Source organism: Myotis davidii, unplaced genomic scaffold (assembly GCF_000327345.1).
Source record: "Myotis davidii unplaced genomic scaffold, ASM32734v1 scaffold526, whole genome shotgun sequence".
In the NCBI taxonomy this organism is placed as follows: domain Eukaryota; kingdom Metazoa; phylum Chordata; class Mammalia; order Chiroptera; family Vespertilionidae; genus Myotis; species Myotis davidii.
In genome coordinates this window covers 533664-558500 of record NW_006296797.1, presented here as the reverse complement: position 1 = coordinate 558500, position 24837 = coordinate 533664, and the positions used below count along the sequence as shown (strand labels likewise).

The window sequence follows — 24837 nt, the reverse complement described above, 5'->3', positions numbered from 1 at the left end:
ATATAAAGTAAAACCATTTGCACATAAATATTTGAATTAAAAAGAGAAATATGTACATATTAGCTTTTATATCCATAAAATCACTGGAAGGATATACTGGTATTGTTTGTAATAGTAACAATGGTTGCCTGTTGGAAGGGAACTGGAAGACTGGGAGCAAAGGTTAGGATGGACACTTTTCACTACAGGTCTTTTTATTACTTTGTGAATTTTCAACACCATGAATTTTTCGTCCCTGAGATTGCAGTGGGAGCCCACAGCCCAGGCTACATGCAGTGGCATCCAAGCTACAAGATACCCAGGCCCTTCCCAACTGGAAATGCTGCTTACCGGCCAGGAGTAACGTGTGGGTGTTCTTGTTATCCGGCACTTTGTCTGACCTCTCACAAGGGTGCATTCCCAGGAATTTCACAATATTTCCCACAGCCTCTGTAGGGAGAAATGTTAGTATCATTAAGCCACATATCTTTTTTATTTTTTAATTTCATTTTCAATTAGTTTCCACTCAATACTATTTTGTATTAGTTAAGCCACGTAACTGGTCTCCCCCTTGTGCCACCACAGCTTCCCCATCCCCATTCCCTCCCCCTACTCTGAAGGGCTTTTAATAAAGTGGCATCTGAAATATGTGCTGCAGAGATGGCTCTGACCCCTGGGGGCAGAGGAGCAGGGAGCGAATGTGAGGAGTACTTCAACAGTAGCAAGGACTTTACCTTCCAGCGTCTTGGTGGTAGACAAGGTGAACGTTTCCTCCTTCTCAAACTCATCCCCCACCTCCTCCCAGGCTGCTTCGAAGTTCAGCTTCATGACCTTTTGGATGTGGTCAGCTACAGTGACTTCCAGGTCTTCCAGCTGGGGAAATGGGAGTTAAAAGTTAGGTCCACACCTCCAGTGGAGAGTCCTGGCTCCGCACTGGGCCTCTGCTCTGAACTCACTGCTCACTCTTCCTGCAACACATTGAGCAGTTACTCCCTAGGTGCTGAACACTGTGCTAGGCTCTGGGGATACACAGCAACTTGACCAGGTACCTGTCCTCAAAGTCCTCACAGCCAAGTATTCCCCTGGAAAATGCCCTGACCCAAGTGCTCACCTGAGGGTGTTGGCTGCAAGATCAAATCCCTTTTGAAGCCTGCCTAGAATCAGTGCCTCAAAGATCCAGGGACTGTATAGGAGAGCGCACACAGAGGTCTGAGTGTCGCTCCTAACACTCAGGAGGTACTCCCCTTTACTTCAGCTGTGTCCTCTGGGCCTGACCCATGCGTCCATCTTAGCTGTGTCCCTGAACAGGACACATAATTATCCCCGCACCTTGGACTAAGTGTACAAAAAGACTTCCCATTCATCCATCCAACAGATCTTCACTAAGCCCTATTCTTGCAGATGTTTAAGGTGTGCTTAAGTAGGACTCAGCTCCTACAGCAAACGCAATGTCAGACCCAGCTCTCCCAGGAAGCTCACGTGATCTCGGGCAGTTCCTGCCCACGGGGTCATTGCTGGCTCAGGAAAGGCCCTTCCTCAACAATGACTCTAAGATGATACAACACAACAGTGATGTCAGTTGTATTCCACAGTGACAGGCCCTCTAGTTATAAGGAACTTCAACAATCTCCATTCCCAAACTGAGCATCATGGTCTAATCAGGTGGTACTGAGCCACTGCTCCATGGTCAAAGCCCAGAGAGATTCCATTCTAGCTCAGAAAGGTAGAATTGGAAGGGCCGTTTCAGTGTATAAAAGGACTAGCTAGCAGATACAAACTCATTCAATTTCTCTAGAAAGCAATTTATAATATAAATGGAAAAGTCTTAAAATCATGCTTACCCTTTGACCCAATTATTCTACTGCCCAGAATCTATCCTACAGAAATAATCTGAAAATTTGTATCCAAAGGGATATTTAATGCAGCATTTATAAATAGTAAAAATGTGGAATCCCAAATTAGAGGAATTGAGTGAGTTATGATATAGCTATATAAGAATATTTTAAAGTCTATGGGTAATGTTTGTTTGGACTTTGTTTTTATATTTTCCAAGGTTTTTTTACACATGAGCATGCATTTTTTTTTTACGTTAAAAACAGTTTCTTTCAAAGAGAGCTGTAAAGCTCAAAACAGCAAGAAAATGCTTCAAGTCTTGTTGTCAGCTTCTGGGGGGGAGTTATTCCCAGCTCAGGCACAAACAGCCTTTTGACTCTAGCTTCTTACCACATATTCATCTTCATAGCCTTCATCGTCAGTCTCCCCAGTGGTGGGATCACAATCCTTTACAGTGAACTTCATCATGCAGCTGAATGTGCAGGCCACTGTGAGAAAGAAAGGCTGTGGTGAGGATGTCCCTAGTCACTACAGGGATGAGCTTCTCCATAGGGTAGGTGGCCACAGCCAGCTCTCAAGGCCTTTGCCACGTTATCAGTGGTGGCAACATGCTATCCAACCCCACAAATCTGGACAGAAGGCACCGCCTGTTGAAGGGCAGGAGAGTTAAGTCATGAGTTTGAGGAGTCCCTTTGTGGGGAAGGGAGAAGGGGAAAGCAGGCCTGGAAAAAGAAGCTGGTGGTTTCCTTGGGAATGTTTCAGTGTTTGTGCCTGTCTCTACTCTTTCATGGTATAATGTAAGGATACTGGTTTGAGGACCAGAAAGACATGGTTTTGGCCTCTTATCAGCTATTTGAACTTAGATAAGCCACTTAATCCCAGTCTGTTTCCTTCATCTATGAATGGGCCTCTATGAGGAGGAAATTTAAAGCACCCAGACTTAGCCATTCTTCTTCTCAGGACTGAAATCAAGGAGTTGAAGCTGTAATAAGAGATAAATGGTCAGCACACTAGCTGCCCACCCCATTCTGACCCTGAGGCCAGGTTGGAATCTGGAGGGGGGCTCACCAGCTGTGGGGTCTTCCTTGGGTAGTGCCACCAGCGTGTAGCAGGTTCCAGGCTGATTGTAGGGTAGGGTCCAGGCGGGCACATAACAGAGCACCTCATAGCCCTCAGTGGGCTCCATCTGCACTGTGACATTCTCCAAGGTCTGGTCATTGAGTGTGTTTGTGCAGTCAAACTGGATTAGGAATGAAGAAGGGGTCACTTAGATACTGCTCAAGGTCTAAGCCCTGATGCAGTAGAAAAGCCAGGAGATTCTACCTCTCACTCAGGGGCCAAGCTGACTCCCATCCCAGTCACCCTGCTTAGGTTCCTTGTCTCTATGCTGACATTCAGGAGCCAGAAAGAGTCTGGGTCAAGGTTACAAGAGACACACCAGTTGGTGAGAGACCCAGTCATCAAGTTGGGTCCCAACCAACTCAGTATGGGGAAGCCATTACCCTACAGGACCCATCAAATCTGGGACCAGTGCATGGTCTCACGAGGCTTTAGCAGAACCTCAGCCCTCTCTGCTCACCTGGAACACCATGTGGTGGGTGAAGGTGTGTTTGGTGCAGTGGATGACATACTCTGTCTCTGACTCAGTGAGGGCCACAGGCTCAGGCGAGGACTTGAAGAGGGGCCCCAGCCCCTGGAATTCTGGCACTGCTGCCAACTGCTCTGAAAAACACAGGCCACACACACGTTTACTCAGCTTCTCAATTCCCAGAATAACTTACTTGTGATGGTTTCTAATAAATGCTCATGCCCAATTCTTAAGGTCTTTCATCCTACTGAGATGGGTGGAGATATACACACAACTATTTCCTATTTCCTAAATATACTGACATATTTTCTCATCTCCCTAGCTTTGCTCAGTTGTACCACCCACCATGAATACTCCCCTCCCCTTGGTCCCACAAAAGATCTCAGAAGCAACGAACTGACTAGGAGACCTCAATGTTCTAGGCAAAATCCATTTGGAGACTCCCTCCCCCCCCCAATCCCTTCAACTTCAGAAGCTCACCAAAGATTCTTAAAAGAAGATGAAAGTAGGAAAGTACTAAGAGTATTAGATGAATGCTGTTATAGCTACAGAATCTGATCCTATACATTTGTCAGTTAAGACAAATGGCCAATAAAAAATGTTTCATTGTACACCTGAAACTAGTCTAATATTGTAGGTTAACTATAATTGAAAAATACATTAAAAAAAAAAGATGTTTCAGATTCTGCCCTAGCTGGTTTGGCTCAGTGGGTGGAGCCTCCGCCTGAGGACTAAAGGGTCCCAGGTTTGATTCCAGCCAGGGCACATGCCCAGGTTGCAGGTGGATCCCCCCAGTAGGGGGCATGCAGAAGCCAGCCAGTCAATGATGCTCTCTCATCACTGATGTTTCTCTCTCTCTCTCCCTTCCTCTCTGAAATTAAAAAGAAAAAAAAAAAAAAAAGATGTTTCAGATTCAGTGTTGCAGAAAACCCAATCAGTGTGGTCTATGGGCATATGGTAAAGCCCAGCCTATGGAACCCACCCTGGCCTGTCCAGGTGAATGCGGCATCTGCACAGGATGCCTGCCTATGATGGCTCAAACTGCTGCTCTCTTCCCCATTCTACATCAGAGGCCGGACTCTTCAAACTATGGTCACGGATCACCTATGTCAGAATTACCCAGGAGCTTGTTAAAAACTCTGATTCCTGCCCTGGCTGGTTTGCTCAGTGGATGGAGCATCAGCCTGTGGACTGAAGGGTCCCAGGTTCGATTCCGGTCAGGGGCATGTGCCTTGGTTTCGGGCACATCCCCAGTGGGGAGTGTGCAGGAGGCAGCTGAGTGACGTTTCTCTCTCATCGATGTTTCTAGCTCTCTAGCCCTCTCCCTTCTTCTCTGTAAAAAATCAATAAAATATATTTTAAAAAAACAACAAACAAAACTCTGATTCCTGGCCCAAATGGCGTGGCTCAAGGCTGAGCATTGACCTATGAACCAGGAGGTCATGGTTCGATTCCTGGTCGGGATACATGCCTGGGTTGCGGACTCGATCCCCAGTGTGGGGGGTGCAGGAGGCAGCCGATCAATGATTCTCTCTCATCATTGATGTTTCTCTCTCTCTCTTCCTCTCCCTTCCTCTCTGAAATCAATAAAAATATATTTAAAGAAAAACAAAAAGAAACAAAACTCCAATTCCTGGGCCCATCCCAAAAATGCTTTATCAGAATCTCTGGGTTTGGGACCCAGGAACCTGAATTTCTAGCAAGTTCCTCAGATTAATTATATCTAATTATATTTGAAGACCACTACTCCAAGACTTCAACTTGTCTTTCAAATTTAATTGAACTCCTTAAGGACAGGAATTATACCCTGCGGCCAGGGATCTGATATTTTTTCCTGTACTTAGTAGGTACTCAATTCTATTTCAGGGATAGAGACAGAAAGTAGGCATTATTGTTATTATTTTGCTTCCTCCTCACCACAAAGAGTCTACGTGATTGCTTCAGTCCCCTGGAGCCTAAAAGACATTATCTAACAAATGTGCAGGCAATAGGATCCAGCCCACTGCTGGAACTTGGCAGTGGGTTATAGGGATAGGCCTTACTAGATACCCAGAAACAGTCAGCTTACATATTAGGAGGAACTTTTAGGCTATCATGATCATCAGCCACCAGAATGTGTTTCTATGGGAATTCATTTCCCTGGGCCTCAAGGTTCTAGAACTGGTACTTACTACCTGGGGGATTTTGCTTCTAACTATCAGTCAATGTTTCTGAGTTTCAGTGTCTTCATCAATAAAATAGATACAACAGCCGAAACCGGTTTGGCTCAGTGGATGGAGCGTCGGCTTGCGGACTGAAAGGTCCCAGGTTCGATCCCGGTCAAGGGCATGTACCTGGGTTGCGGGCACATCCCCAGTGGGGGATGTGCAGGAGGCAGCTAGCTGATCGATGTTTCTCTCTCACCGATGTTTCTGGCTCTCTATCTCTCTCCCTTCCTCTCTGTGAAGAATCAATAAAATATATTTTTTTTAAAAAATAGATACAATAATCTTTCTCACAGGGTTGTTGTGATGATAAATGAGACAATAAGTGTCAAGATATAGCAAAGTTTCTGTAACTTAACATGTGACTAATAAATGTTATACTTGGAAGATTATTCAAAATGAAATTGATAACTTCTAAGAGGCTTAGAAGGAATCTTCCTTGGAAAGTGTGACAGAATGTTCGCTCCCACCCCCAAGATGCTCACATGCTAATTCCAGAACCTATGAATACGTTTTGTCACATGGTAAAAGGGACTTTGCAGATAAAATTAAGGTGGATCTTGAGATGGGGAGATTATCTTGGATTACCTGTGGGCTCAAATGTAATCACAAGGGTTCTTATGAGAGGGAGGCAGTTGGTGGCCTGAGTCAGACCGCTTTGAAGATGGAGGAAGGAGTCACTACGAAAGGAATACAGGAGGACTCCAGAAAGTAAAAACATCTAGAAACCATTTTCCCCTGGGGCATCCCTCAGTACTGCCAACACAAAACTCATTTTGGACTTCTGACCCTAGAACTGTATGATAATATATTTGTGTTAAACCACTAAGAGTGTGGTGATTTGTGACAGCAGCATGAGGGGACTAATACAGAAGGAAATGTTTTGAGTTAGGAGTGATCCCAGCCCAGGCAGGGTACTCGGTTGGTTGGAGCGTCGTTCCATACATCAAAAGGTGGTGAGTTCGATTCCTGATCAAGGCACTTAGGGGAGGCAACTGAGCAATGTTTCCCTTTCATATCGAGGTCTTTCTCTCTCTCTCTCTCTCTCTCTCTCTCTCTCAAGTCAATAAAAACATATCCTTGGATGAGGATTAAAAAAAAAAAAGTGATCCCAGTTAGAGCAGGATCCTAGCTTTCCTGAATCTGAAAGGTAACATGTTGACAGGAGACAGGATTCTGAAATGGACTGGGAAAGAGGGGATTTAATGCAGTTCAACAATAACGATCTACTCTGAGGAAGGAAGGCACTGTGCTAAGTGCTGTGTATAAAACCACACAGAACTATTTAAACAGAAGAGGCAGAACAGAAGTAATCAGACAGAAGAGCTTAGGAGATCGGTGAGGGCTACACAAAGGAAGAGGGATATGTGCTAGTCCCTGAAGGTAGGAATTCAATGGATAAAATGGTCTGGCAATTAGATACATAGCCTTGTCACTTAATGCAAGACCAGAGAAATAGATAAATACTTAAAATGTAACAATACAACTTAGACTGAACACATCTGGAACCTAAGAAAAAGTACCCATCTTAAAATCCCAACTGTTCTGAAGCAAACATCCTGCACTGGCCTGGGTTCCAGCTGTTTGAGGCTTCAGAACCAAGGCTGAGAGGCAGCTCTAAGCCAGTTTGATTTGGACCTTAATGTCAGCTCCTTCACCTGCTTGCTGTGCAACCTTGGAGAATTACTCTCTCCGAACTTCCAATTCCTCAGATTCCAAGTGGACCTAATATCCTCCACATGAGGATCAAATGTACTGTCAAAACACTCTCAGGGCTCAGCATCAGGACAGACCCAGCAAATGACAGTTCTTACTCTGAATTCCCGGAGGACAACTACTCCAAAGCTGAGGAGACTGAGCCCTGCTCCTAAGAGCCCCACCGAGCACTGTTACTCACCCTGGAAGATCTCCTGCCGGGTAGCTGCCACTTTCTCAGGCTGCTTAACTGCTGTGATGGGGGTGCTTTCTGCAGGAGCAAATACAATGGTGATCAACAACTGCACTAATGGGGCACTGTGGTGTTGAGTACAGTGCTGTTATTTAGGGATTACAATTTCCTGAGAGTGTAGTATTAAACATGTGAGAAAGAGAGCAAGTATGTGTGTGTGTGTGTGTGTGTGTGTCCCTTTCCTGGAGCCAGACACAAAAAGGATTATTCCCTCCTCCCAGCACAACCCCATCCGTCCTGGTTAGGATTAGTGGCTTCATGGCCAATGCAGACCCTCCAATGAAGGCCTGAACCTGAGGGCCTCTGAAAGGAGTATAGGTGTTACTCACCTGTTCTTTGCTCTGCCATGGGTGCGGTGGCCAGGGGCACAGACTTGAGGTCAAAAGGTTTTTCTGATGGTTCTAGAGTATACTGCTGTAGAGCCCTCTCCAAACCAGGGATGGACACGGTCAAACCTAGAGGCCAGTGAGAGAGAGGTCACTCTGCTTGGAAGGAATGACAGAATGAGCACCAGGAATCCCCCATGGAAAACAGGCCCTGGGATCGGGGTTGTATGACCCTGAAAAAGCCACTTAACTCTGAGCTTCTACTTCTTCATCCAAACCCCCCTTGATAGGATTGATGTAGGGAATAAATATACATACAGCAGGGACTAGTAAACAATAAAGCACTATACAAACCGTTTTTTAAATTAATGACTAGTGTTTCAATTTACTGGGCTGTTTCCACCCACATTGGGTAAACCACATGACCCGAGGTCTACTGGGCTCAGAGGCATGCCATGAAGTTGCCATGGAAGTTTACGAAATTCGTGCCTCCGATTATCCCTGCCCAGCTCAGAGTAATGAAAAGGGTCACAGCTCTGGGAGGGGATCAAAGACAGAGCAGGAAAGGCTCACCATTTAGGATGTAGCTCGCATTGAGGGCCTTCTGCTTCTGTTCCAGAACATTGAGATAGAAGGTGGCTCGGTCCCTGACTTCATTGTCATCATCCATCACACACCTGCAGCCAGACACAAGGCACTTCTGAATAAGGGGTGACAGGATGGGTACTGAAAGCTTCATCACAGAGTGGTGAGAGGAAGCCGGTCTCTTCAAGCTCTGAGAGCACAGTCCCAGATGTGGTATCTAGCCATCAAAGCCATGAAGGGACCCACAAAACTCTAACTAATTATCAGGGGTGACCATATTCATAGTCCCTGGATTCTCCTCCAAAAGCCAACCCAGGAGGAAGGCAATGAATCTCCTGTATTCAAGAGCATATGTCAAAAAAAAAATTAGTATGACCCTGTAATTTCACTCCTAGTTATACCCTCAATAGAACTGAAAACATATGTCCACACAAAAATTTGCATAGGAACCTTCATGGGAGCATTACTCACAGGAGACAAAAAGTAGAAACAACTCAGATGTCCACGAACTGATGAATGGATAAATAAAATGTGGTATAGCCAAAACAATGAAATATTAGTCAATAAAAAGGAATGAAGCACTGTTCTATCCTGCAACATGGATGAACCTTGAAAACATTTTGAAGAGCCCAGACACATAAAAGACCACAAATTGTATGATAGCATTTATATGAAATATCCAGAATAGACACATCCATAGATATAGACAGTAGATTATTGGTTGTCTAGGGCTGATGGTGGTGGGGGTGTTAGAGAAAGTGGAGAATGATAACTAATGGATACAAGATTTATTTAGGGGGGGATAATCTTTTTAAACTTAAATTGTGGGGATGGTTATACAACTCTGTGAATAAAAACCATCACATTACACATTCTTAATGGGTAAATTATAAGGTTCACAAATTGTATCTCAGTAAAGTTCTTCTTTTTTTAATAACTCAAATGAACAATGCTCACATCTGGGTGAAGGCGTTTTTGTATATTGTTTTTTTTCTTGCTCTTCTATGCCGTCTATTTTCCCCTACAATCCATAGTTGTATAATTTATCACCCCTCCCCTTTACAGTTAGAGACAAAGGAAAGTTGCCTGAGCCTGAGGGAACTCTGTCATCCATCACGGCCCTCAGGCACAGACTCACCTCTTCAGCAACACCAAGATACTGGGTAACATCTCTTCATTCTGGGCTCCAAATTTGGCCAGAGCACTCACAGCACCTGTGTTTATGAAGCACATAAAGTATACCTGATACACCAGAGCCAACACAACAAGTGGCTCTGGGGGAATCTTGGCACCACCCAGCCTCAATTTCCTCATCTATTTCATCGAGAAGCCAGTCCCAATCTAGGGTTCCAGGAGCCATTTTCAGCATTAACTATGATGAGGCCCCCGGAGCTGGCCAATGTCAGGCTTCTCAGCTTATGTATCCAAATGGCCTAATTCAGTTAAGCACTAGATCAACATCAATGAGAAAATGAACTATTACTTCATGATTACCAATTGCTAAAACAGAAAAATCTATCCAGTGGGCATGAGGAGAAAAAAGCAGTAAATTAAAATGAATAATATACAGTGGGGCCTTGACTTACGAGTGTCCCGACTAACGAGTTTTTTGAGATACCAGCTGTCTCTCGGCTGATTTTTTGCATTGAGTTGATAATTTGAATTAACGAGCTCCTTAACGAGCTCGGTCTCCGAACAAATTAAACTTGAAGTCAAGGCCCCACTGTAATGATTGCACAATAAATTACATTTATTTAAAAGAGAAATTTTATGGTATGTGAATTATATCTCAAAACTATTGTTAGAAAAAAGAAATAAAGTTAAACACGAATATAAAGTGAAAAAAATCAATAAAACAAATAGATTAAGAACCATTCAACTAGATGACCTCTAAACATCGAAGGTTCTTCTACAATATTAAAAAAACTGAGTTTGTGAGCCAAAAACACCAAGTGCCCTGTCCCCATTAGGGGCTCAGGTCCCTTTGTAAGAGCAGTCTACTTAAGACAAGCTAACAGTCAAAGTTCAGCCCTATCTCAGACCTACCTGCCCGGACCTCCTCATGCTCCAAGACCACTCGGTTATAGATAAAGCGAATGTACTTGGAGGGGTTGTTGGTCTTGGGCCCCTCCTGACCCAGGAGATGTAGGATGCGGGTGGCCAACACAGTGAATTCGCAGTCCTCGATGAATTCACACAGGTGTGACAGTCCTGTCTCCTTGCTCTCTGAGTTCTCCTCAATGATGCTGATGATGCAGTCCACAATGGCCCGCTTATACTCAAAGCCACCCTGCAGTGGGAAGGGTCAAGATGATCAAGGAGGCTGCTGGCTCCAGAATGAGCTGTGAGGCTCAGAGCCTAACCAGGATCAAAAACAATCTTTTTGTGTAAAACAAAAGACCTGGACTGGATGTTTGCTGGGGCCTTTCCAGTTCTAACCGGATTTGGTTTAATTGAAACATGTTGAGTCTTACTTTCTTCCTAACTTTGACATAAAAGGCAAAATGGGTGGTACAGATGCTATGGCAAACAGTGTGGTGGTTCCTCAAAAAAATTAAAGAAAACAGACTTGCCATATTATCCCAGTTCCACTTCTGGGCATATACCCAAAATAACTGAAAGCAGGGTCTTGAAGAAATGTTTGTATACCCATGTTCATATTAGCAGCATTAATTACAATAGCCAAGAGGTAGAAGCAATCCAGGCGTCCACTGACAGATGAATAAATAAAAAAATGTGGTCTATATATACAATGGAATAGTATTCAGCCTTAAAAAGTAAGAAAATTCTAGCTCTGGCCAGGGAGCTCAGTTGGTTAGAGCATCATCCCAATATGCCAAGGTTGAGGGTTGGATCCCCAGTCAGGGCACAATACAAGATCAACCAATGAATGCATAAATGAGCGGAACAATAAATCGATGTTTCTCTCTCTCCCTCTCTTTAATCAATAAATTTTTTTTAAAAAAGATATGTCCTTTAAAAAAAACAAAGACAATTCTGACACATGCTACAATGTGGTATAACCTTGAGGACATCATGCTCAATGAAATAAGCCAGTCACAAAATGACAAATATTACTTGATTCCACTTATATGAAGTCAAATTCATAGAGAAAGTGGAATGGCGGTTGCCAAAGGCTGAGGGGCAGAAAATGAGGCATTGCTATTTAATGGGTATAGAGTTTCAGTTTTACAAGATGAAAAAGAGATGTTGCACAACAATTTGAATATATTTAATACTGATCTGTACACTTAAAAACAGTTAAGATAGTACATTTTGTCATGCATAGTTTAACCACAATTTTTTTAAAAAAGGCAAAATGGGGCAGTGGAGAATCAGAAGATCCTTGATCAAATCTATGTTCTGCTACTTACAGACTTTAATGACAATGATGGCAAATGAGATGCCTACAGATGCCAGGAATGCAACCTGGCAACATGAAGCAGACTAAATGGGAACGGAGGGGCAAAGGACGGTGCCTGTCCCATCCAAAAAAGGAAATCACCCCTCAGCCTCGCATTACTGCCAGATCTGACAAGTTTTTTGGGCGAAACTGGAAATCTGTTATGGTGGTGGTGGCAGTGTTTTCCTGATTTTTTAATAACGGCTACTAATCTGAAATGTTTAAAGCTTTTACAGTCTAAGTAAAACTTACCTGTGGATCAAATCAGGCCCCTGTTCTCAGATTAGTTTGTTTTATGGCTGTGAGCCACTTACCTCCCCTGAGCCTCACACTCCTTCACAATAAGGACCATTAGTGTGTTTACCTCACAGTTATTTTGAAGAATAAATAAATGCATTTGTACAGTTCAATCAGGTTGTCATATGAGTAGGTACTCTGTAAACCCTCAAGCACTATTTTCGTTATCACCTCTATAGCTAGTCCGTCAGCCTGGTGGGCAGCAAGCTAAGAGTAGGTGCATCCAGGCTGTGCTGGCAGCTGCTCTAACTAGAGAATGACAAGCCTCTCTGCAGAAAGCTAGAAACAGACTCATTTCTAGAAGACAAGGTCTCCCTGTCTAAGTGCTGCAACCTGATAAGTGAAGGTCTTACACTCAACTTTATATGGACCCATGAATTTTTCTAGGAAAAAGAAGATCCGGGAGAAAATCATGGGCTTTTTAGTCAGACAGATAGGGGCTTAGACATGTATTGGTCAAGTGGCCACAGGCAGGTTACTTCACTTCTCTGAGTCAAATCTCTGATTTTTATTTTTTTATTTTTTTAAAATATATTTTATTCATTTTTTACAGAGAGAAAGGGAGAGGGATATAGAGTTATAAACCTTGATGAGAGAGAAACATCAATTTAGCTGCCTCCTGCACACTCCCTACTGGGGATGTGCCCACAACCAAGATACATGCCCTTGACTGGAAACGAACCTGGGACCCTTCAGTCCTCAGGCCGACGCTCTATCCACTGAGCCAAACCAGTTAGGGCAAATCCCTGATTTTCAAAGGGAGAAAATAATGTCCATGGACAAGGCCTGTTATGAGGATCACAAGATTGTGCACACTGTGTAGTGTCTCCAAAGTGCTCGGTCTATTAGCTAACGGCTCCCTAAGTGTTAGTGTTCTCCTCCCCTCCAATACCTTTGGGAACCCCAAAGACACCCAAGGCAACAGCTCCTCTACTGCCTCGGTCCAAGGGCAGCTCTGGGGCTGGGGCCAAGGAGCACCAAATATCTGGGGACCAAATCTACTCCACAAACACTTTGCTTCTGCTCCTCTGAATTAACTGTCTTTGTTGAGACATCCAAGAAAGGTGGGGTAAGTAAATCACTAATTCATGTCAGAACGAAGAGAACAAATGTCACAATATAAGCATAGGTTTCACAAGAAACCACCCCACAGAGTTCCTGGAATGGTCCAGAATGCTTCTACACTAGCTACCAGTAGAAACACATTTTCCCATTATCTGCACAAGTATTGCCTCAGGGCATCTACTGTTTAAAGTCAGGGTACTGAGTCTTTATAGTTATTACTGTAATTACTAGTAATTGCTACACGTTTACCTGTTGGTTCACGAGGAGTTTAAAGGGCCACAGGAACCAGGAAATCTACCCAGTTAACAGTTTGATCTGGGTTCACCCAAATGACATGGAGGCAGCAGCCAAGTTGCTCCCAGCACCAGGAGCCCTGGCATGCCTTGCATGCGTCCTACTCTTACCTCTTCCCGCAGCATGGAAAACAGGAAGTTCATGAGGACAGCATGTTTGCGAGGATACTTCTGACACAGGGCACTGATGGCCTGGACGACTACCACCTGAGTCAAACAGACATGCATAAGCAGAAGCCTCCTGCCACCAGGGTGGAGTTACTTAGGTCACTAATTGCTAATGAAGTCCTTCCTTAAGCAAGGCCAGACCTGGGATGTGACACAGGGCAGGGAAACAAGGAACTCCACCCCCCACCCACCCTCAGGGAACATGCAATCCCTGAACCCATCCAGGGCAGGATAGCAGGCAGAACAGTCCCAACAGTCCCAGACCCATACACAGGACCCCAAACTCTGCTTTGCTACTCAGACCTCATGGTAAGTCTATGAGACCCCTCTCCATCTCACTTGTCCTGCTTCTCTTCCTATTGCCTCCTCACCCCCATTCCTTTGATATTCCCCCAATCAGCTTTTCTGATTCCTCTTTGGGTATTCTGTCTCCTCTCCTCTTCTCTTCTCTCATAATCCCTTCAGCAATCTTATCTCCTCCCATAGTTGTAACTACATCTTCTATGCCACTGACCTCAGATCTTTGTCTCTTGTCTGAGCTCAGTGTTTTTAAATGTCTACCAGATAACTCCACCTGGTGCCCACAAACACAACACGTCTGCAGTAACCATCACTACCTTCTCCTTCCTTCACCCAAGACATAACTTTCTCCCTCCTTCCCCAAACCAATCAATGGCCTCACCATCAACCCAAACTGGAAAAGAGCATCATCCTTGACAGCATTTACTCCCTCGGTCCTCACACAATGTCCTGTCAACTGGCTATACAAAGAAACAGTGTAGACAAACACCAGAGGCAGGACTGTGCGCATCTCCCAAGGCCAAACCCCGTGAAGGGTTATATACCAGCCTTCTCCACTGAATCCTCAAGCCTGAACATTCCCTCAGGTCAATCCTGGCCCAGTGGCTAGGGAACATGGAGTGGGAACAGAGCATCTTCCTGATTCTGGGGACTGTGGGTGTTCCCTAGGTGCCCTGGGTACCTTGAATTCATCTGAGATCTCTGACATGAAAGAGGAGATCTGCTTCATGAGGCGGTCGATGCTGCTCTCGCTGCCAGTCTTCAGCAGAGTAGTGATGGCTAGCGTGGCAATGCTGCGATTCGAATCTGTGACAAGGTTCTCTAGGTCTAGATTACAGGCTGTCACTGCTGACGGATGCTTCATGGCAACCTATTTTGGGAGGAAAGATAAAGAGGACAAGGACAAGAGATAAAAAAAAAATAGGACTTGTCATCCCACTGGATGGGTTTGGTCTGGATGAACTCATGTCACCATCTGGTAGAAAGTGACTGTGACCAGGGCTACATACATCCAGGTAAGGTCAGGGACATGGAAATACCTCCAGCTGGATCAGGTTACCTCCTGTGACCCTCTCAGAAGGCCAGATCCCCTCTTCTGCCTATCTTGCACCCTTACCTTATTGAGGGTACGGACAGCGGCATAGCGGAGAGCGGCCTTGGGTGAGCTGCAGAAAAGCTGGAGCACTGTGGGGAGACAGATGCCATGTGTCAGGCTGCTCTCACTGCTGGGCAGCTGGAAAAATCCAGGTAGGCCTCCAGGAGAGGGCAGGAATAGGGCATCGAGGGCATGCAAGGGCTCTGAGGCTGTTCAGACCCAAACCCTCTGCTTCAGCTCATTTCCCTGCTGGCACCCCCACCTCAACCAAGGAAGCGAGTTCTCTCCCTGAGTACTGGAGCCATGAGCACAGAGGCCTTACTATGAACTCGAGAGCCCAACGGATCCCGTGAATGATGGGAGTGGCTGTTCACTGAGCACCTGCTGTGTGCCAGGCACCGTGCTGGGGAGCTGCCATGCCGTGTCTTACTGATTCCCCACAACCTTATGAAGCAGCTATGGTTATCCCCATTTAACAGTAAGGAGGCTGAGGCACAAAGGGATAAAGCAACTAAAGTAACTCTAGGTTAGCAGTAAGTAAATGGCAGAACCAGGACTGAAATCGAGGACTGCCTGCACCTGAATGAAGTCTGAGCTGTGGACCCCTGTGAAGTAGAACTCCATTCCTTTCTCCTGAAGCACATACAGAACTTCCTCACTCCTGGCTTAAACAACGGCCTTGGTTCCTCTACTAGCAGGTGCATGTCAGGCAGCATATCCCTTCCTGTGCCTTAGGTGTCAGGAAGTTCAGGGCTCAATTCTGCTCTCGAAGTAGTAGTAAATATGACTGCTGTTTTCTGAGGTAACCATGTTCTTTTCTATTATTTGGCTTTATTTTGAAGGCTCTGTCCTATTTATGTGTTTCATTATTCTGGAAACATGGGGAATACAATAAGAATAAATGAATGAATACTGAAATCAGTGAATAACTTCCTTTGGTTCTTCTATTTTCGTCTCCAAGAAGAAAGAGACTTCTCTCTCCAAACATGAACCCCATCTCTCTGCCTGGCCAGGTTATAACATTATTATGGCGATTAGAAAAACAGGTCCATTCATTCCAAAAAGGCTGCACTCAAACTCTCCTGCCATAACATCTTGACTTTCATTGGGTTCGTCCTTCTAGAACACTCTCCCCCTCTCTGAATCTGTGTTTAGCAATCCTAGCAACATCTCCTTTTCTAAACTCTTAATATGCCAACTTTCCAGTACCAACTACTTAGCACATCACATGTGCATTCTTAAATACAGTGAGATCGCAACACCTAGCACCGGGACCTGTAAAAATAAAGCAATGAACAATTCAAGGCAGGTGGATTCTCCTTAATAATAGCAAAGAACACTTTCCCTGTGGTCACCATGGTGCTAAGCATTTTTCCAAGCCATTTGTATAGATCACACAAATTTACTGCCTACTGTAATCTTATGTAACAGGCACAATTACTATCCACATTCCAGAGAAGATGAAGCATGAAGAAGACAGATGACTTGCCTAGGCTCACTCAGCTGCCAAGGGGCAGAGCCACTTCGTAGCTATCAGGCCCTGCCCTCTGAATTGCTTTCTCCTTTACCTCAGACAGCTCAGCACTTAGGAAGTATGCACTGGTTTCATAATTCCTGGTTTCCTCCACCAGACCCTCTTGCATGGCTGGCTAGCCCGACAGGTGCAGAGCAGATTTGAACCTCACCTATGGCACTTACCAGAGCCCCAGTCTCTTTAGTGGTAAGATGGAACTAAATGCACACCATCCCCCAAAGATAACACATATGAGAGGCCCCAGTAGAGTACCTAGCACAGAGCAGGTGCTTACTGGGTACTAATTCCTTTTCTTAACATTAGACTGTGGCCTATTCAAGGGCATTTTCTTTCTTCCCCTGACCCCCAGCCCAGGGCCTAGTTCCCAGCAGGTACAAATGTGTGAAGCGGAGTGAAGGAATGCCTGGTAACCTGACACAGCTGGGGCCAGCTCTTTGGCACTGCAGCCTGGCAGATTGACAATGGCCGAGGCAGCCTCGTAGACCACCATCTCATGCTTGTTGCGTAAGCAGCTCTCGATGAAGTCAAACAGTGGGCTGTCACGGCTACAAAAGAACATAGGCAGTAAGGAGTTGGAAATGGCCCAGCACGGTAGGTTTAATGAGGCATCATCTAGTGAGGGGAGACAAGAGCCATTACCTGCTGTCCTCCTCCTCTAGCTGCTTGCTGGCCACCCGGATCATCATGCAGTAGGCAAAGGGAGACTTGAGGCCATGCCGTGTGAACTTGCTAATCATTTTACTGACAGCCAGGCGGTCATTCTTACGTACATGGTATAGGAGTCCCAGTGCGTGGTACTAGAGGACAGAAGATAGCAGCTGAGTACAAACATGTGAAGCCTAGGTCTACAGTGTGTGGTCTGGGGCAGGCCACTGCATCTCTCTGGGCTTCAGCCTTCTCATTTTTAAAATGGGCATCATAATGCCTGTGACAAGTCCTCCAAATGGTCTGTATAGACACTCCTGACACGGTGTACATGAGTATATCTGTAGTTACTGTTCCTGGCCCCGGTTCTGGCCAGGGCTCTGACAGGCATCATTGAGTACAGATGTGAAGGGGACAACAGACGCCACAGAGGTGAAAGAATGGGAAGAAACCCAGTGTCTTTAGACGGAGGAGGGAGCTGGGCCCTGAGCATGCACATAGGTAGATAAGTAGGAAGATATTCTTAGACCAATGACTTGCCCAAGGACTAATGGTTGGTACTGGCAAACATCTAGAGGACCTGAAATCCAGGGATTCCATTCTAGAGATGTATGGTGTCCAAAGTTATTTCCTATCCCTTCTGCTCTTTTCTGTTTCCTTATCAGAGTGGCGTTCAAGCGCTAAGAAGCTTCTCTGACCCTGGGAAGTGTTTTGAGATGACCCTGGGAGATGAGAATCAGTGCAAAGGGTGAAGAGAAAGAGAAGAGAAAAATACACAGAGACTGTACAGGTATGCACCAGATGTGTCAGATGTTTACAGATGTTGTCTCATTTTATCCTAACAGCTTAGTGAGGCAGAAACTTTCATTTCCATTTTATAGACAAGCAAACTGAGACCCACAGAGATAAAAGGACTCCCTGGCCTACATCACTAAAGAAGAGTTACGTAGACAACAGTCCCACGAAGATATTTCTATGCATCACTGACAAACCCAGGTGGCAAAGGCCCTCTGCCTGCCTGGGCCAGATTGGCTACAGTTCATACCCCAAAACTTTATCAAAATACTTTAATATTTTGGCACCAGGTGGTAAGGAATCTCTAACCCAAGCCCCCCTCTACAAAACCCCTCAAGTCTCCCCATAATCCAGTGACAAAAAGATTAAATCCTGCTCTGGCTAGGGGCCACCAGGATGTCTGTGGTGAGAGTCCATTCTGACTCGCCAGTGCCATGCCATCGGCCTAAATAATTTAAAGCCACTGCTCCGCTCACACCTCACCTGGACCATGATGTTATCACTTGATGCCGCCTCCTGGGCCTCATTCACCCAGCGCTTGACCACGTCAAAGCTGCACTTCAACAGGTGCTGTGGGCAAAGGGGCACATTAAGGGGCGGGAAGTCAAGAGGCTCTCCCGTCACATCTGCTGGGCCTGGCTTACAGTTCAGCCGGGCCCTGGTTCTTCCCTCAGACAAAGCCCAGGACGTCTCCATTGTCTTGGTCTTCTGAGATGGTACACAAGCATAGGACAGCTCCCACCCTCACTCTTCTAGGCTTTAACTCCTATAATAGGTCACCCCAAAGGATGGACCAGTCTCTTCAACTGGCCCCTCCTCAATCAACTCAGAATTCCCTGGCACTTTTCACTAAGAAGGTAAGTGGGACTCTCAGATGGGGGCGATACAGAAGCACTTTTTATTATCTACTGGAAAGCAATTCTAATATTTTCTTTAAAATATATCCTGCCCTCCCCCAACCCCAACCCAACCCCAGGCCCTGCAGGGTCCCGGATGCAGTTACACACCAGAGAAGACACCAGGGCAGAGCTGGAGACACTGGGCACCTTGTCCACGATAGCCTGTTTCATGTAGCGCTCGATAGCCTGCAGCATGGTGCTCTGTGGGGACAAGGAGTGGGGCAGGAGGGGACCCAATCAATCCTTAGTCACCTTCAGGAGTGCAGGTGACAGGGGGTAGAGAAATGAGGCAAGGAGGAAGCAAACATGTTTCCTATGCACTCCAACCCTCATCATCTGGCTCAGTGCTTTGCCCAAGAGGCAGGGACAAGCTAAAGCATGCAAAGGATGAAACTGAACCTTGACTGAAAAGCAGGGAAAGGACAGATGGCTGGACAGTGGCAGCAGACTCACATCCGTGATCTGGCAGAGGGCTCGCACGGCTGGGCCTCGGTAGTTGTCTTCTTTCCCCGTCATGTCCTTTGTCAGGCTACAGGGGGAGAAGGCATAAAACTCAAAACTGACCAGATCACTCCCCTGCTTTTACTAAAACATTTCCGAGGCTTCCTACTGCCATTACCATCAAGCATAAACTCTTAACAAAAAAGTCCCCAAATAGGCCATGTGATCTCTCCGCTCCAGGCATTTGTGTATGTTGTTTCCTTAGCCTGGAAAACTCCTCACCCATAACCTCCACCTCTGCTATTTCTTATTCCTCCTTCAGGACTCTGTTCAGTTCTTCTAGGAGGCCTTTCCTGACCCAAATTCAAAGCGGGTGCCTTTTTGGTCTGCTCTCACAGCCTATCATTGTCCCATATTATATCCTATCTGAACAACCTGACTGCCAGGTTATGTCTCTGTGAATTCTCTGAGTGCAGAGGCCATGTCTGTCTTGTTTGCTGCTCCAATCCCAGAGCTAACCACAGGGACTGATAGACAGTCAACAGATATCTTCTAAATGAACCCTCAAATAAATATATGACATCCCCTTCTATACCCTCCCCAAAAAACTGTGACAAGAATAAATAAGAGGCCGAAACCGGTTTGGCTCAGTGGATAGAGCGTCGGCCTGTGGACTGAAGGGTCCCAGGTTCGATTCCGGTCAAGGGCATGTACCTGGGTTGCGGGCACATCCTCAGTAGGAGATGTGCAGGAGGCAGCTGATCGATGTTTCTCTCTCATCGATGTTTCTAACTCTCTATCGCTCTCCCTTCCTCTCTGTAAAAAATCAATAAAATATATTAAAAAAAAAAGAATAAATAAGAGAACTGAGCCCTAGATCGTAAGGGCAGGGATATACCTTAGTCACATCTGTCCCCTGTATCACTCAGCCTAATGTAGAAACCAGTACTTAATCAGGAAGCCTGTTTGTATACCTCTCGTGTTCTCTATGTCCATTTTTCTTGTGTTCTCTCTTGGTACTCACTACAGTCATTGTGAGTTCCAGGCTGGCTAGGTGACTAAGAGAAATCTAAGGGAAGGAAGAGTTTGTGCCCGAGCTAAGGCCAGAGAATTAAAAGGGGCACAGCATACTCTGGCGGCTGCCATGGGGTGGGCAGCAGTAAATGAAGGATAAAGGAATCAGAAGATGAAAGGGCGCCTAAAAGTATGTCAATCAAAAGTTTCATTGTCTAGCCCTAGCTGGTTTGTCTCAGTGGTTAGAGAGTCTGCCTATGGACTGAAAAGTCCTGGGTTCGATTTCAGTCAAGGGCACATGCCTGGGGTTTCGGGCTCAATCCCCAGTAGGGGCCGTGCAGGAGGCAGCCAATCAATGATTCTCTCTCATCATTGATGTCTCTCACTCTCTATCTCTCTCCTTTCCTCTCTGAAATCAATAAAAAAATATATATTTTTTTTAAGTTTCACTGTCTAGTATATATGAGAAAAAATGGTCTCTGCATCAATAGAACCCATCAGAGGAACCATCCACAGACCCAAGACTTACCTACTGGTGACGATGATGACATCCTCTGCAATGCTAGACATCTCCTTGATGGTCAAGTAGCACATTCGACGAAGGGTGGGCTGGGAAAGAGATGGAAAGAGCCCTATGACTCCTAGCCCAGCATGAGGGCCAGTGTTAGAAAAGTCCAGACTATATGAAACTCCAGGCTTCCCCCCCCACCCCCCAAGGAAAGCTGGGGTTGTGGCACTTACATCGTTGGACTGAAAGAGCTTGGTCATGGCGAAAAAGGCCTCAGTTGCTTCAGTGGTCCCCAGGTGCTCCCCCTGTTTTAATCAAAAAAGAAGTCTGTATCAGCTTGGGATGGAGGAGCCAGAAGGCTCTTGCAGCTGGATCAGCCCAGGCCAAGTCCTCAGAGCCCTCAGAGGCTCCATCAAAGGCAACACATCAGAACTGGATGCTGAGGGGATCCAGAGCTGGGTCATTGGCTACAACCACTCATGGGCTGTTGAAGAGCCTAAGGGCTACTGGACTGAAGTACCCCAACATCTCCAAACACTGTTTTCTCCACCTCTAAGCCTCCCCGTTACCTGATTTATGAGGTAAAGGATCTTGGTGAGAATGTGGGCACATTTCCGAGGGTTGATGGGAGTTTCATTAAATACCCGGGCCTAAAAAGAAGTGACCAAGGATATTACTTTCTAGTCCGGTATATTTCCTTCCATTTCCCATCAAGCACATTCAAAGGCTGAGAAGTCCCAGAGTCAATAAACACAGTTGCTTAGATAAGCTTATTTTCAATAGGAAAGAGTTTTGGCTTTTATTTCTTTAATTCATCTAGTAACAACTCCTGAAATCTTCCTTAATTTCAACATTAGGAATATACTCATTTATTGACTAACAGGTAGTAATAAATGCTTGTTAAATAGAGAAATGCAGAACAACAGAAATGTAAGCATACTGAACTCTCTCCAGGAAGAAGTTTTCCTGTCTTTCCAGGAACAAGTTTCTTTCTCCCCTATTGGCTCTTTAAACCAGCACTTTGAATGTGCTCGCATATCAATCAGATCCATCTGAACATGATGCTCAAAGAGTGGAACAAATGACACTTGCCTCCTGGAGCACCGCACTCTTCTCAAGGTGCTGGAATGGGTTGGAACCTCCACCTAGATCAGAGAACAGAGAAGACTGAGCACAAGCTGTGACCCTGAATTTCAAAACGCTCCCATAGAGAAGGGACATAGGACCCTACTGTCTACCTAGTCAAGTCCAAACTCCTACGAATGGCAATCAAAGCTCTACAACCTGCATGTAAATCATACCACCCTCCTGCAAGGGTTGCTCTGTACCACTTAGTCACTCAGCTGCCCTGGCACAGTTGTCCTGTGTCTCTCACAGTGTCTCGTCTCGCATTCATTAATCCAAAAGGTGCTTAACTGACCCCTACTGTGTGTGAGGACCACCATCTCCCAGTGCCTAGGGTGTCTTCACAGATGTCACGTTTGTAATTAACTACATGTTTTATTATTGTTTGGTTTATGTCTCTCGCCTCCGTGATGCCTGTGACCGTTCTAACATCCCCAGCAGAGGCAGCAAGTGTCTCACTTCCACTGCAGTGTCAGGACACAGTTAAGTGCCTGGCCTGCAGTAAGTGCTCAAGATGTTCGCTGAACAAATGAATGAGACCGGGTTCTTCGCCGCAGGATACTGGCCCCACAGATAACGCCCCCGTTTGCCAGCACCAACTCAGTGCTGGCAAATCCCAAGAGATCGGACGGGAAAAGGGACAAAAGAGCATCTGCTACTCCCCTGACAGATGCGGAAACTGAGGCCCAGAGAGGCGCGTGACCCGCCCAAGGTCACCCAGCGAACAGCGGTCCGATCTAACGAATGCGGGGCCATGGAGCATGCGCTGGCTCTCCGAGGCTCGCCATTGACCGGTTGTGGACCTTTGCACGAACCCCTGCCCCTCATGGGGCCTCGGCCTCGGGTCAGACAGAAGCCCCGTAGCAAGGCTCCCAGGGAGGATGCTGAGAGCCCACGCGATGGTCCAGCTTTCCTCAGGCCTAGCTTTAAGCCTGGGCCCCCTCACCCGATTCCTCGTCTTTCTTGTCGAATTTCTTCAGCATGGTGGCGCCGGAGGGGGCACAAAGCAGTCGCCTGGTGCTGGACCGGCGCGGCGACCAGCGGTGCTCCGATGGCGTTTTCACACAGCACTTCCGCCGGCCACGTAGCCCTGCGCGCAGCCCTGCGTTCTGCGCAGGCGCACTCCGCGCTCTACGCATGCGCAGCTGCCGACCGCCCCGCCTAGTCGGGCTTTAACCCTGGTCCTGTCTGAAAGGGGCTTGGGCTGCCGGAGAGGCGTAGGGGGTTTGGGGCGAGGGGTGATGTGGCCGAGGCCTTAGACTCGGAGCTGACGGGCACCCCAGGTCTGCACTTTACTCCCACCTTATCTGTACAATAGGAGGAGGAGGAGTCCCTGCGCCATTGCGTCGTGGAGTGAGTTTAAACGGGCTTTGGGAAGTGAGGCGCCTAGCACACTATCCCGCGGTAGACCCCCCCAATTAATGTTACGTGTTATCCCCTTAGGGAGGCCTCTCTAGCCACTGCTCACTTTCAGCCCTCTGCCCTGGCCTGGTTTCTCTCCCTAGCTAGAGTAACCATCTCACACATTATTGTTGTCTTTTATTCACTGCTGCGGCATATAGCAGGTGCTCAGTAAACTCGTTGAATGAATTAATGCATGAACTTGTTTTTATAATTTACCTCTGCCCACCTCCTATCACGTCTGTTTCTGGTGCAAATTGTTTTGTAAATTCAGGGATCTAACTAAAGTAAAAGGTCAGCATAGAAACTTAAATGTGCTTTTTAAATACTTGGGGTATTTATCGAGAGCCTGTTAGCTACGCCCCCTAGCGCTGGGGACGAGAAGAAATGGGAAATGGGGAGAATGAAACATAACCCAGGGTTTATCTCCCTTGGGCGGCACACCTCGATGCCAAGGTAAGGACCGAAAGTGCCCTCATGCCAAATTGACTACCACAAAGCCGAGTCAGGATGACTGAGCGCTGCGACGCCTGGCACCGGCCTGCCTGGGGAGGGGAAGGAGCCCGGCTGAGCGGAGAGGAGTGGCCAGATGTTGGGGCACAGGCCTGCAGGTGAAGGTGGTGATGATAGGAAAGCAGGGGGAGGGGTGTTGGAAGAGGGGCCAGGCTTCAGGGTTGCAGAGCAGGGCTGCGGGCTATTGGGAAGTAGGGGATGGGGACAGCGGTCTTGCGCCAAGGTGCAACTGTCAAGAGCCAGAAAGATGTTCAAAATCTTTAACCAGTAACCCCACCTCTTATCCGGAGGAAATCATCTAAAAAAAGAAAATAAAATTGCCCAATTCAGCAGTTTGCAGCCAGAAAATTTGAAACACCCTAAATGTCCAGCAATAAAGGGATTGCTGTGGGAATTATGGAACAGCTCTAGGATGAAATATTCCTCACTCACCATTTATAAAGGAATATTTCTTTTCTGTTTGTTTGGTGGTTTTTAATTTATTTTTAAAATTATAGTTGACATACAATATTATATTAGTTTCAGGTGTACAACACAATGATTAGACAAAGAGATATCTTAACATTGTAGCAGAGATACCTATATGGCTACCAGCAATTCCCAGTTTATATCCTGTTCTCTAGAACTGCAAGTGCAGTTCTGGCTTTGGGCCAGAACCTGTTTCCCTGCACCTGGCATTGCTCCTAGGAGAAGGCACCTTAGCACTGTGACTAAGGGGGGAAGCATTAAAGAGGATTGAGGTTGGTTGATAGGTGATGTGTAGCATAAGCCAGCTAGACCCCTTACTGAGAAGCCTATGATGAGAGGCCCCTGGGATCCAACTATTTCTCATCACAGGTTTCCTAAAACAGCCCAAGATCACCCAGCTGGTGTGCCT

At 46.2% G+C, this 24837-nt stretch overlaps 1 protein-coding gene across 1 annotated transcript in view; it reads right to left on the bottom strand.

Moving 5' to 3' along the window:
- Positions 1-23088, bottom strand: part of COPG1 (coatomer protein complex subunit gamma 1) — a 25665-nt gene extending 2577 nt beyond the window's left edge. The window contains exons 1-23 of the mRNA XM_006772499.2: positions 22993-23088; positions 22014-22066; positions 21491-21571; positions 21155-21226; positions 20943-21022; positions 19412-19487; positions 19067-19159; positions 18543-18629; positions 17259-17416; positions 17031-17164; positions 15107-15174; positions 14672-14860; positions 13633-13728; positions 10510-10753; positions 9602-9677; positions 8452-8555; positions 7882-8007; positions 7502-7570; positions 3392-3534; positions 2881-3052; positions 2203-2300; positions 714-852; positions 331-429 (exon numbers count right to left, since the gene is read on the bottom strand). Coding sequence (XP_006772562.1) covers positions 331-429; positions 714-852; positions 2203-2300; positions 2881-3052; positions 3392-3534; positions 7502-7570; positions 7882-8007; positions 8452-8555; positions 9602-9677; positions 10510-10753; positions 13633-13728; positions 14672-14860; positions 15107-15174; positions 17031-17164; positions 17259-17416; positions 18543-18629; positions 19067-19159; positions 19412-19487; positions 20943-21022; positions 21155-21226; positions 21491-21571; positions 22014-22066; positions 22993-23029 — 2494 coding nt within the window. The 5' untranslated portion in view covers positions 23030-23088. The remainder of the gene's footprint in view (positions 1-330; positions 430-713; positions 853-2202; positions 2301-2880; positions 3053-3391; positions 3535-7501; positions 7571-7881; positions 8008-8451; positions 8556-9601; positions 9678-10509; positions 10754-13632; positions 13729-14671; positions 14861-15106; positions 15175-17030; positions 17165-17258; positions 17417-18542; positions 18630-19066; positions 19160-19411; positions 19488-20942; positions 21023-21154; positions 21227-21490; positions 21572-22013; positions 22067-22992) is intronic.
- Between the last annotated feature and the right edge of the window lie 1749 nt (positions 23089-24837).